Source organism: Bufo bufo, chromosome 5 (assembly GCF_905171765.1).
Source record: "Bufo bufo chromosome 5, aBufBuf1.1, whole genome shotgun sequence".
Taxonomy (NCBI): domain Eukaryota; kingdom Metazoa; phylum Chordata; class Amphibia; order Anura; family Bufonidae; genus Bufo; species Bufo bufo.
Window position 1 is genome coordinate 169,932,859 of NC_053393.1, and position 13,193 is coordinate 169,946,051.

General features: G+C 45.0%; 1 protein-coding gene across 2 annotated transcripts in view; it reads left to right on the forward strand.

The window, feature by feature from the left end:
* ARHGAP28 (Rho GTPase activating protein 28) overlaps window positions 1-13,193 on the forward strand; it is a 212,789-nt gene that overhangs the window by 28,523 nt on the left and 171,073 nt on the right. Inside the window, exon 1 of one of the 2 annotated variants that reach the window (XM_040432821.1) lies at window positions 11,278-11,574. The exons of the other annotated variant lie outside the window; for it this stretch is intronic. Within the exon in view, the coding sequence (XP_040288755.1) occupies window positions 11,444-11,574 (131 nt within the window). The 5' untranslated portion in view covers window positions 11,278-11,443. Of the gene's footprint in view, window positions 1-11,277; window positions 11,575-13,193 lie in introns of those variants that run through there. 2 annotated transcript variants of the gene reach the window in all.

Sequence of the window (13,193 nt, forward strand, 5' to 3'; positions counted from 1 at the left end):
ATGGCTCCTGAGCTGCCAGGGCGGGTGGGCAGGGCCTCGGCGCTCTCCCAGCTGATCGGAGGCGGGCAGGAGTTACGGTACAGCAGCGCAGGCTGCCAACACTCAGCCTTCAGTGAAGCCGCTAGCCTGCGCATACATCGCGGCTGGCGGCTTTACTAAATGCAAAATTATGCCGGCAGCCATGCTTCCATCTACGGTACCGAACGGGTACATCGCTGGGCGGGCTGGACGGCTTCTCTTCCTTGTACTGCGGCCAGCCCGCATGTTCTAATTTACCCCTGTGGCGAAACCAACCTCGCCACTGGGTTTTGGAGAGGACTGGCTGCTGGCCTCTTGCCCCTGGATTATGGGCCTTATACTAACTTTTAAACCCCTGAACCTATTCAAGTGAATTTTGGATAGGTTTGTCCCCAAGTTATACTGTTTAAATTGATGTTAGTTATATGTATGGCCAATGTAAACTCACAAAGTTGTAACAATTTATAATAAGTGTAACTTGTCAGCTTGGGAGGAAATACTGGGTGTGTTTCTATTGTGCCATTGTCCCATTGTGTGTTTAAAGGGTGATGTCTGTCCTGTTGTCCTCACATGTGTATTGGTGACTTCTCTTTGTCTTGAGAGATAATTGTATTACGCCTCGGTTGTCTCCGGGACAGAGAGGAGGGAACCATGATGCATTGTGGGGATATGTTGTATCTGTCCTATGTCACAGTCTTCATTCTGGTCCTCTGGGGGCGTGAACGATTAGTTGCTGTAGTTACATTGTATGTGTTGTAAATTACTGATTGGTTGTATTTCAAACCCCTGTGGGCAGTACTATGTTTGTGGTTTATGAATAAAAGAGGCTGTACGTGAAGTACAGTCAGACCACTGTTTGACCCTCAACACGGAGCCTTGTCTCGTTATTGGGGGGATTCGCTGTATGCTGTTAGAGGACCGATTGCCAGAAGTGTAAGATCCCTGTTCGTCTGCTAGCAGCTATTCGTGAGGTTCCAGTTTGGAGTGCTATTTTGTATCCAGTTCGGGAGGTTGGTGTATCCTGCAGTAGCTGTGCCTGTCTCTCAGAAAGGGGCTTATCGCCTAAACGGATTTTAACCCCTTGTCTGCTGAAACGGTCCGTTACAACCCCTACCGTAGCTGAATGAGGCAGCAGGAGGATGTCCTTCTCCTCTCTGCTGCCTGGAGCTGGAGGTGCTGATTGGTGGAGAGCGCATCCTGCTCCCTCCCCCGCCTCCACCAATCAGCACCCTGTCATCTCTCGCGCCGGATCTCCCTGGTAACGTGCCGTACACATTGCTGCCTAGGGGCTCAGGAGCAGTGTACGTACGGTGCCAGAAAGAAGTGTGGCATTGCCTGCCAGATTACTGTACCGGTATCATACCGTAGTACTGTGCCACCCACTGTGATTATACTGTATTTGAATAAATCTAGATTTTTTGTCCAAGCATTAATGTGTGATTGTTGTTCATGGAGCCCAAATAAGCCCTACCCCGATAATAACCCCTAACCCTTTTTTCGGAGAAAAAATTTATATAAGACCCTGTCATATTTTCAGAGAAACACGGTACTATCTAGGTGTTATTTCTGTGATCTGGATTTACACAAACCTGAATTTTAGGCCAAAGACAAATCTGCCGCAAAATCCAAACGTCCAGGGTCCATTCACACATCCGTGTGTGTTTTGCGGATCCACGGATCCGCAAAACACGGACACCGGCAATGTGTGTTCTGCATTTTGCGGACCGCACATCGCCGGCACTGTAATAGAATATGCCTAATCTTGTCCGTTTTGATTCCCATAGACTTCTATTAGGACGGAATGCCTTTTAAAGGCTTCCGTTTTGCATTCCGTCATAATACAAGTCTATGGACAGAAGAACAGATCCATCCTTCCGTCTTATGGATTCTGTTATTTTCCGTTATAACCATAACGGAAAGCCATATCGGAATCTCTAATGCTAGTGTGAACCCACCCTTAGGGCTCATTCACATGAACGTGTGCTGCCTTTTGCCGTATTGCGGACCGCATTTACGAATCCGCAATACACGGGCACTGTTCCGTGTGCATTCCGCATGACGGATGCGGACCCATTAACTTCAAGGGGTCCGCAAATCCGGAGATGCGGAACAGAGGCACGGAATGGAACACTACGGAGTGCTTTCTGGGGTTCTGTTCCATGCCTCCGCACCGCAAAAAGATAGAACTTTCTCTATCTTTTTGTGGAACAGACGGATTGTGGACCCATTCAAGTGAATGGGTCTGCGATCCCCATGAGGCTGCCCCACGGACGGTGCCCGTGCATTGCAGATCGCAATTTGTGGTCCACTGCATGGGCACGGGATTCACACGGTCGTGTGAACAAGCCCTTACATGCATTTCGATGCAGAACTGTTGCGTATTCCACCCTTTGCGCTGCACAATGTGAAATCCACAGCAAGTCTCTACATGTAAGACATAAGGATATTGTGGCAAATTTTTCATGTGGAATAAACTTCACAATTGACCATCACATCTAAAGCCTCATGCACACGACCATTTTTAGCACCAATGAAAGTCTATAGGGCTATTCACATGGCCGTTCTTTTATTGGCCAGTGAATAGCGTCCGTCCAAAAATAGGTCAGACGGACCCATTGAAATCAATGGGACCGTGTTTAACGGCCGACTGAAGGAGTGCACCTGTCTAATGGCCGTTAAAAACGGGTACACTTTACCCAGGAGGGGTTAAAAAAAAACCTCACCTCATCCACTTGCTCGCGGGTGCAGAAGTCTCTTCTCTCTTCAATGAGCAGGACCTGCCGAAGGACCTGCGATATGCATGGTGACGTAAGTGAGCGCGCAGTGACGTCATCGTGCACCTTCGGCAGGTCCCGTTCAGTGAAGAGAGAAAAGACTGCTGCAGCGCGAGCAAGTGGATAAGGTGAGGTTTTTTGTTGTTTTTCTTTTGTAAAATCAACACAAAATAAAACAGCGGTGTGCCATGATGGGGGCATTATTTAAACCATGGGGGAAATTATTTAAGATGGGGCCCTACATTGGGGGCATTATTAAACCTGGGGACATAAAAAAAATTATTCCTACACTATGGGGGACATTATTTAAGATGGGGGACTACATTGGGGGTATTATTAAAGCTGGGGCGGTAAAAAAAATCATACACTATGGGGGACATTATTTTACCAGAGGGCCTACATAGGGGACATTATTAAAGCTGGGGACAGTAAAAAAAAAAAATCCTACATTATGGGGGACATTACTTTAGTTGATGGCCTACATGGGGGTATTATTAAAGCCGAGGGCACTATAAAAAATTATTTACACCTTGTAAGACATTATTTTAGCTGGTGCCAAAATCGGGGGCATTATTAAAGCTGGGGGCAGTAAAAAAAAATTCTTACACTATGGGGGAAATTATTTTAGCTGGGGGCCTACATGCGGGCATTATTAAAGCTGGGGGCAGCATAAAAAAAAATCCTACACTATGGGGGATATTATATTAGCTGGGGGCCTACCATCCTGTGGGTGTTCTCAGAAGGGTGGGTCTAGAAATAACTGGCAATCAAATTCATCTATTTTTCCAAAAACTGATTCAAAACGGATGCAAAAGAGACATTAAAAACGGACACACGGACAGAAAATGGATGCACACACTGATGCAAAATGGCCATGAAAAACTGACAGTGTGTCCGTTTTTAACAGATGTTTTTTTTCACTGTCGTGTGAATGTAGCCTAAAGGTTTCAATGTCCGCGATCAGTGTTACTGCCGGTCATAGACATCAGCCCAGGGCCCCTGCTATTTGAAACAGCTGAGACCTGGCGGCTATGGCACCTCCTGCGCTTGCGACATGGCACGGGTGCCATATTTAAAACGGCTCCTTCCACTGTACATACACGGTGCTGGGACAGAAGGGGTTACAGATGGTTTCACAGAGTTGTATTTGTAAAAATTGCCATTTGTAGCAGTATTTTTGTGGGTGTTTTTGGTGTAAATTTCTGCAGCAAAAAACAATACAAAACGCTTAGGTGAGGTGATTTGTCAATGGAATAAGCTTTTGGTCTGTAAATTGTCCTGTTTACTGTATTCTTTAGTCCAATACTACCATTCTACTGCACAGAACATGGAAAAGGGTTGGTGCAAGCCATTTAACGTCAATGTTTTCAAAAACATACTTATTAATTAGCTATCTTTAGGTCATCAATATCAGAACAAGGGTCTGTCTTCTAAGGGTAGGTCATCAAAAAGTCCTGGAAAACCAATAAAACACAAACTACATCCTTAGGCCCCCTGCACACAAACGTGTGCACCCCGTGGTTGTGCTGCGACCCGCAAAATGCGGGCCGCAATGCACAAACACAGTCCGTGGGGCAGCCGCAGCGGATCGCGGACCCATTCACTTTAATGGGTCCGCGATCCGGCCGTTCTGCAAAAAGATAGGACATGTTCTATCTTTTTGCGGAACGGAAGTACGGGACGAAACCCTCACCGAAGCACTCTGTAGTGCTTCCGTAGGGTTCCGTTCCGTGCTTCCCTTCCGCACCATTCCGCATCTCCGGATTTGCAGACCCATTCAAGTGAATGGGTCCGCATGCATGATGCGGAATGCCCACGGAACGGCACCCGTGTATTGCGGATCCGCAAATGCGGTCCGCAATACGGCAACGGGAAGCACACGTTCGTGTGCAGGGGGCCTTAAAGGGAGTCTTTCACCAGGCGCAATACCTTGTATGCCGAGCTCTGATTGTAAGAAGAGCGATGGAGTGGGGCGGCTTAACTTAGGGGGAAGTGGTAGGCTAGTAAGGGGTTAAAGGGCTTCTGTCACCCCGCAAAAGTCATTTTTTTTTTTTTGGATAGTTACATTCCTTATAGCGCGATATAGGAGAATATAATGGTATTACTTACTTTCATGCGGCCGTTTCTTTATAAAACGAAGTTTTTTAATATGTAAATGCGGTCTCTACCAGCAAGTAGGGCGTCTACTTGCTGGTAGCCGCAGCAGAAAACCGCCCCCTCGCCGTGTTGATTGACAGGGCCAGCCGTGATCTCCTCCTCCGGCCGGCCCTGTCAGTAGTTCAAAAATCGCGCGCCTCTGTTCAATCGGCGCAGGCGCTCTGAGATGAGGAGGCTCGTCTCCTCAGAACTCCCTCAGTGCGCCTGCGCCGATGACATCACCGAAAGAGAAGACGTCATTTTTTTAACCCCCCTGGCATCCATTGTACATGTGTGGCGGATGGTGGTTCTTTAGAGATGGCACCCACTCTGTTTTGGATACAGACAACCATTGGCAAAGTCCATGATCAGAGACCACTTTGACCTCAATTGACCATGGTATCTGAGCAGTTGTCTAATAGGAACCTAGTGGTCGAATGACCGCCCCCCCCCCCCTCGATGGGGCTGGTGGAGCGTTTCAGCTGCTATGGCAGTTTGGGGTCTTCTGAAGGCTCTGAGGCCTGCCATACTAAAATACCTATCAAATAAAGTTCTGCCTGGTGCAGGGTTTAATAGGAATGCAGTGATTTTCCCATAGACTGCAATAGTAAATCATTACAGTCTATAGTATAAGGGAAAAAATTATATATATATATATATATTAAAGACAGAAACCTTCAAACCACCCTCTTTCGTTTCCCCGTTAAAAAAATTAATAAATAAAAAAAGTTCATTGGTATAACCTCGTCCAAAGATGCTCATACTGTAAAAATATAAAAGTGTTAGGGTGGGTTCACATCTGCGTTCTGTATTCCGTTATAACATGGTTTTAACAGAAAATAACGGAATCCATAAGAAGGAAGTCAAAACGGAAGCCTTTAGGCTACATTCACACGTCAGTATTTTTCTATAATCCGATTTTCTGTCCGTTTTTTGCGGATCCGTTGTTCCTGAAAATGTTTCCGTATGTCATCCGTTTTTTGCGGATCCGCAAAAAACGGAAACATGTATAAATTTCAATAAGCAAATAAAGTTGTTTGGATTTCTTTAAAAAAAAAAAAAAAAAAAAAAATTAAAATGTAATTTCCAGGAACGGATTCCGTATAAAACGGATGACATACGTAATGACATCCGAATGTCTTCTGTTTTTTGCGGATCCATTGACTTTGCATTGTACCAGGATCCGATTTTTCAGGAAAAGAATAAGACATGTTTTATATTTAAACGGACATGCGGAACGGAACAACGGAAACGGACAGCACACATTGTGCTGTCCGTTTTTTTCCAGGACCCGTTGAAAATGAATGGGTCCAGATCTGGTCCAGATCTGTTCCTGAAAAAACGGAACAGATCAGGAAAGAAAAAACGGACGTGTGAATGGACCCTTAGAGGCATTCCGTTTTCATCTGTCTTAATAGAAGTCTATGGGAATCATAACGGATCCATCTGGGTCCCGTTATGCAAGACGGAAAACAAAGTCCTGTCGAAAGGACTTTTTTCTCCGTTCTGCATAACGGAAACCAGACGGATCCGTTATGCTTCCCCATAGACTTCTATTAAGACGGAAAGCAAAACGGAATGCCTTTTAAAGGCTTCCGTTTTGCATTCCGTCGTAATACAAGTCTATGGGCAGCATAACGGATCCGTCCTTCCGTCTTATGGATTCCGTTATTTTCTGTTATAACCATTTTATAATGGAAAGCCATAACGGAATCCAGAACGCAGATGTGAACCCACCCTTACGCCATATGATGAATGGAGTAACGGGAAAAAAGTGCTCAAATTGCTTCTTTTTTTTTTGGTCGTTTTGCCTTTCAATAAAAAAAAAAGAAAAAATTAATAAAAAGTAATTACATTTCATACACCCTGCCCCCCAAAATAGTATCAGTAAAAACTACAGATCATCCAACAAGAAATGCGCTCTCATGGCTTCATAGATGTAACAAGCAGAATATGGCAGATACATTTTTAGGCCTCCTGCACACGAACGTGTTCGCCCTGTGGCCGCAAAATGTGGGCCGCAATGCACGAACGCCGTCCGCGGGGCAGCCGCAGCGGATTGCGGACCCATTCACTTTAATGGGTCCGCGATCCAGCCGTTCCGCAAAAAGATAGAACATGTCCTATCTTTTTGCGGAACGGAAGTACAGGACGAAACCCCATGGAAGCACTCCGTAGTGCTTCCGCAGGGTTCCGTTCCGTGCTTCCGTTCTGCACCATTCCGCATCTCTGGATTTGCGGACCCATTGAAGTGAATGGGTCCGCCTCCATGATGCGGAATGCCTACGGAACGGTGCCCGTGTATTGCAGATCCGCAAATGCGGTCCGCAATGCGGCAACGGGACACTTACGGTCGTGTGCAGGAGGCCTTACTATTTTTTTTCCTTAAGTATTAAAACACAAGGAAAATGGAAAAAACGACAAAAAAAAATGTGTTATCACTGTACTGATCTGCAGAATGAAGTTAACGTGTCACTTTTATCGCACGGGAAAAGCCACAAAAACAAAACCCATAAAATAGTGGCGGAATTGCATTTTTTTTTCCAATTCCACCCCATTTAGAATTTTTTTCAGCTTCCCACTACATCGTATGCCATCGAAAATGGTCCCATTAGAAAGTACAACTTGTTCCATGCAAAACAACTACAGTATATGAGGAGAAAAAAAGAGTGAAAAATGAAAAGGTAAAAAAATGAAAAATCCCTGCGTTACTAAGGAATCTGCGCAAGTCCCCAACGTCCCATGTGGAGAGGGCACCCAGTAGGATGCCCATCTTATGCCCATTACTACTGACATAGTGGTTAAATATTTTTCTGTCAGAAGTCCTGTTGTCTGTCAGAAGTCCTGTTGTCTGTCAGAAGTGCTGTTTTCTGTCAGAAGTCCTGTTTTCTGTCAGAAGTCCTGTTGTCTGTCAGAAGTCCTGTTGTCTGTTAGAAGTCCTGTTGTCTGTCAGAAGTCCTGTTTTCTGTCAGAAGTCCTGTTGTTTGTCAGAAGTCCTGTTGTCTGTCAGAAGTCCTGTTTTCTGTCAGAAGTCCTGTTGTCTGTCAGAAGTCCTGTTTTCTGTCAGAAGTCCTGTTGTCTGTCAGAAGTCCTGTTTTCTGTCAGAAGTCCTGTTGTCTGTCAGAAGTCCTGTTGTCTGTCAGAAGTCCTGTTTTCTGTCAGAAGTCCTGTTGTCTGTCAGAAGTCCTGTTGTCTGTCAGAAGTCCTGTTTTCTATCAGAAGTCCTGTTTTCTGATAGAAGTCCTGTTGTCTGTCAGAAGTCCTGTTTTCTGTCAGAAGTCCTGTTGTCTGTCAGAAGTCCTGTTTTCTGTCAGAAGTCCTGTTTTCTGTCAGAAGTCCTGTTGTCTGTCAGAAGTCCTGTTGTCTGTAAGAAGTCCTGTTTTCTGTCAGAAGTCCTGTTGTCTGTAAGAAGTCCTGTTTTCTGTCAGAAGTCCTGTTGTCTGTCAGAAGTCCTGTTGTCTGTAAGAAGTCCTGTTGTCTGTCAGAAGTCCTGTTGTCTGTCAGAAGTCCTGTTTTCTATCAGAAGTCCTGTTTTCTGATAGAAGTCCTGTTGTCTGTCAGAAGTCCAGTTTTCTGTCAGAAGTCCTGTTTTCTGTCAGAAGTCCTGTTGTCTGTCAGAAGTCCTGTTTTCTGTCAGAAGTCCTGTTTTCTGTCAGAAGTCCTGTTGTCTGTAAGAAGTCCTGTTTTCTGTCAGAAGTCCTGTTGTCTGTAAGAAGTCCTGTTTTCTGTAAGAAGTCCTGTTGTCTGTCAGAAGTCCTGTTGTCTGTAAGAAGTCCTGTTGTCTGTCAGAAGTCCTGTTGTCTGTCAGAAGTCCTGTTTTCTGTCAGAAGTCCTGTTGTCTGTAAGAAGTCCTGTTGTCTGTCAGAGGTCCTGTTGTCTGTCAGAAGTCCTGTTGTCTGTCAGAAGTCCTGTTGTCTGTCAGAAGTCCTGTTTTCTATCAGAAGTCCTGTTTTCTGATAGAAGTCCTGTTGTCTGTCAGAAGTCCTGTTTTCTGTCAGAAGTCCTGTTGTCTGTCAGAAGTCCTGTTTTCTGTCAGAAGTCCTGTTTTCTGTCAGAAGTCCTGTTGTCTGTCAGAAGTCCTGTTGTCTGTCAGAAGTCCTGTTTTCTGTCAGAAGTCCTGTTGTCTGTCAGAAGTCCTGTTTTCTGTCAGAAGTCCTGTTGTCTGTCAGAAGTCCTGTTGTCTGTCAGAAGTCCTGTTGTCTGTCAGAAGTCCTGTTTTCTGTTAGAAGTCCTGTTGTCTGTAAGAAGTCCTGTTGTCTGTCAGAAGTCCTGTTGTCTGTCAGAAGTCCTGTTGTCTGTAAGAAGTCCTGTTGTCTGTCAGAAGTCCTGTTGTCTGTAAGAAGTCCTGTTTTCTGTCAGAAGTCCTGTTGTCTGTCAGAAGTCCTGTTGTCTGTAAGAAGTCCTGTTGTCTGTCAGAAGTCCTGTTGTCTGTAAGAAGTCCTGTTGTCTGTCAGAAGTCCTGTTGTCTGTCAGAAGTCCTGTTTTCTGTCAGAAGTCCTGTTGTCTGTCAGAAGTCCTGTTGTCTGTCAGAAGTCCTGTTGTCTGTAAGAAGTCCTGTTGTCTGTCAGAAGTCCTGTTGTCTGTCAGAAGTCCTGTTGTCTGTCAGAAGTCCTGTTTTCTGTTAGAAGTCCTGTTGTCTGTAAGAAGTCCTGTTGTCTGTCAGAAGTCCTGTTGTCTGTCAGAAGTCCTGTTGTCTGTAAGAAGTCCTGTTTTCTGTCAGAAGTCCTGTTGTCTGTAAGAAGTCCTGTTTTCTGTCAGAAGTCCTGTTGTCTGTAAGAAGTCCTGTTTTCTGCCAGAAGTCCTGTTGTCTGTCAGAAGTCCTGTTGTCTGTAAGAAGTCCTGTTGTCTGTCAGAAGTCCTGTTGTCTGTCAGAAGTCCTGTTGTCTGTAAGAAGTCCTGTTGTCTGTCAGAAGTCCTGTTGTCTGTCAGAAGTCCTGTTTTCTGTCAGAAGTCCTGTTTTCTGTCAGAAGTCCTGTTGTCTGTCAGAAGTCCTTTTGTCTGTCAGAAGTCCTGTTGTCTGTAAGAAGTCCTGTTGTCTGTCAGAAGTCCTGTTGTCTGTCAGAAGTCCTGTTTTCTGTCAGAAGTCCTGTTTTCTGTCAGAAGTCCTGTTGTCTGTCAGAAGTCCTGTTGTCTGTAAGAAGTCCTGTTGTCTGTCAGAAGTCCTGTTGTCTGTCAGAAGTCCTGTTGTCTGTCAGAAGTCCTGTTTTCTGTTAGAAGTCCTGTTGTCTGTAAGAAGTCCTGTTGTCTGTCAGAAGTCCTGTTGTCTGTAAGAAGTCCTGTTTTCTGTCAGAAGTCCTGTTGTCTGTAAGAAGTCCTGTTTTCTGTCAGAAGTCCTGTTGTCTGTAAGAAGTCCTGTTTTCTGCCAGAAGTCCTGTTGTCTGTCAGAAGTCCTGTTGTCTGTAAGAAGTCCTGTTGTCTGTCAGAAGTCCTGTTGTCTGTCAGAAGTCCTGTTTTCTGTCAGAAGTCCTGTTGTCTGTCAGAAGTCCTTTTGTCTGTCAGAAGTCCTGTTGTCTGTAAGAAGTCCTGTTGTCTGTCAGAAGTCCTGTTTTCTGTCAGAAGTCCTGTTGTCTGTCAGAAGTGCTGTTGTCTGTCAGAAGTCCTGTTGTCTGTCAGAAGTGCTGTTGTCTGTCAGCAGTGCTGTTGTCTGTCAGAAGTCCTGTTGTCTGTAAGAAGTCCTGTTGTCTGTCAGAAGTCCTGATGTCTGTCAGAAGTCCTGTTTTCTGTCAGAAGTCCTGTTTTCTGTCAGAAGTCCTGTTGTCTGTCAGAAGTCCTGTTGTCTGTCAGAAGTCCTGTTTTCTGTCAGAAGTCCTGTTGTCTGTCAGAAGTCCTGTTGTCTGTCAGAAGTCCTGTTTTCTGTCAGAAGTCCTGTTTTCTGTCAGAAGTGCTGTTGTCTGTCAGAAGTCCTGTTGTCTGTCAGAAGTCCTGTTTTCTGTCAGAAGTCCTGTTGTCTGTCAGAAGTCCTGTTTTCTGTCAGAAGTCCTGTTTTCTGTCAGAAGTGCTGTTGTCTGTCAGAAGTGCTGTTGTCTGTCAGAAGTGCTGTTTTCTGTCAGAAGTCCTGTTTTCTGTCAGAAGTCCTGTTGTCTGTCAGAAGTCCTGTTGTCTGTCAGCAGTGCTGTTGTCTGTCAGAAGTGCTGTTTTCTGTCAGAAGTCCTGTTGTCTGTCAGAAGTCCTGTTGTCTGTGCTCTTCCTCAGATAATGTCAGTGTAGTATTTGGTGTCAGGAAGGAGCCCACTTTGAGGTGTGAAGGAGACACTGTAGTGCATTGTGGTGACCAGTGGGTGACAGCACCATGATGGTGAGGGCCACAGCACAATGGAGAGCACAAAGAGCTGCTCCCGCACACAGCACTTCCCCGGAGTGGGGGCGGTGTTTTTGAACGAGTCCTCGTCCTGTCCTGCTCTCACCCCAGTCTCCGGCTCCCTCATGACAAAGGCGGGCAGCGGGCACCCAGGGCTGCGGGGGAGGGCTGCCATGTGTCTGTGACAGGGACCCCACGACATGTATCTGCCCTTATAATGGAGGTGAAGGACTCGGCCAGTGTGGTCCTCACAGGATACCATTCTTACACTGCATCCAAAACACCGAGAGCGGAGGAGAGCCCAGTGCCAGGGGCAATGCCAGCCAGCCGGTCCCCCCTCACCATCAGGTAATCTCCACCAACGCACGGGTCTAATGGCATTGATGCAATCAGATCGTACGATAATTGTGGTGACATTTTTTCCCCCTGTAATGTAACTTAGGCATGTAGTCATCCCTGACTGGAAAGTTTTCTGCCGCTGTCACTGTGGTGGGCAGTGTGTACATGAGGTAGGTCTGCAGTCACATTATGGCTTCAACTGGATATTATTTATTAAGAAGCTCAAAACAATCTTTAAATCTATCTTTTTTGTACTTATATAGCGCTGACATATTCTGTAGTGCTGTACAGACATCATCATCACTTGCTGTTCTTAGTGAGGCTCCATGAAGTAGTCCTTGGCCAGATTAGAACTTGGGACCAGGGCTGCAAATCACCTACTATCTATCTATCTATCTATCTATCTATCTATCTATCTACCTACCTACTATCTATCTACCTACCTACTATCTATCTACCTACTATCTATCTATCTATCTATCTATCTATCTATCTGCCTACCTACCTACCTACTATCTATCTACCTACCAACCTACCTTCTATCTACCTACTATCTATCTATCTACCTACCTTATATCTATTATCTATCTATTTATCTATCTATTATCTATCTATCCATCCATCCATCTATTATCTATCTATCTATCTATCTATCTATCTATCTATCTATCTATCCATCCATCCATCTATCTATCTATCTATCTATCTATCTATCTATCTATCTATCTATCTATCTATCTATCTATTATCTATCTCATATATCTATCTATCTACCATGGAAAAGGTCATGTGATAGGACTGAACTCCTGCTGGCTATATGTGGGTGATTATACTACTTTTGAATGGACTTCTGTGGAGAGCTGCAACTTTTTTCTCTCTTTGTATCTACCCATGACCCTGGCTCTCAGTTCTGGTTGCTGGCAGCTTGTCTATGGTCTGGTTGAAGTATTGTTTTTCTCCATATTTCTATCTGTCTATCTATCTATCTATCTATCTATCTATCTATCTATCTATCTATCTATCTATCTACAGTATCATCTATCTTTATGTCTGTCTATCTACAGTATCTATCTATGATCTATTCTATCTATCTATCTATCTATCTATCTATCTATCTATCTATCTATCTATCTATCTATCTATCTATCTTTTATCCATCTAGGTGTCTATCCATGCCTGATAAATTCAACACATGTGTCTATCTAAGGCAACATTCACACAACTTTATGTGTTTTGCAGTCCGCAAACAGGGATACTGGCCATGTGAATGTAGCCGGCCCTATGATAGAAATGCCTATTCTTGTCCGCGGACAAGAATAGGACATGCTCTACCTTTTTTGCGGTGCCGGGGATCGGATCTACGGATGCGGACAGCACACAATGAACACATTTAAATGAATGGGTGACGCACCCGTTCTGCAAAATTGCGGAACGGATGCGGAGCCAAAAATACGGTCGTGCGAATGCACCCTAAGGCTTAGTTCACATCGTCAGTTATTTCCAGATCCTTGACTTCCCATTGTCTATAACGGGCTCTGTTGGGCTTCCATCCTGGTGTCTGACGTTGTAGAGAAGGCTTTTTTGATGGAATCCGTGACGCAGGCTCCACCACATTACCCACACCACAC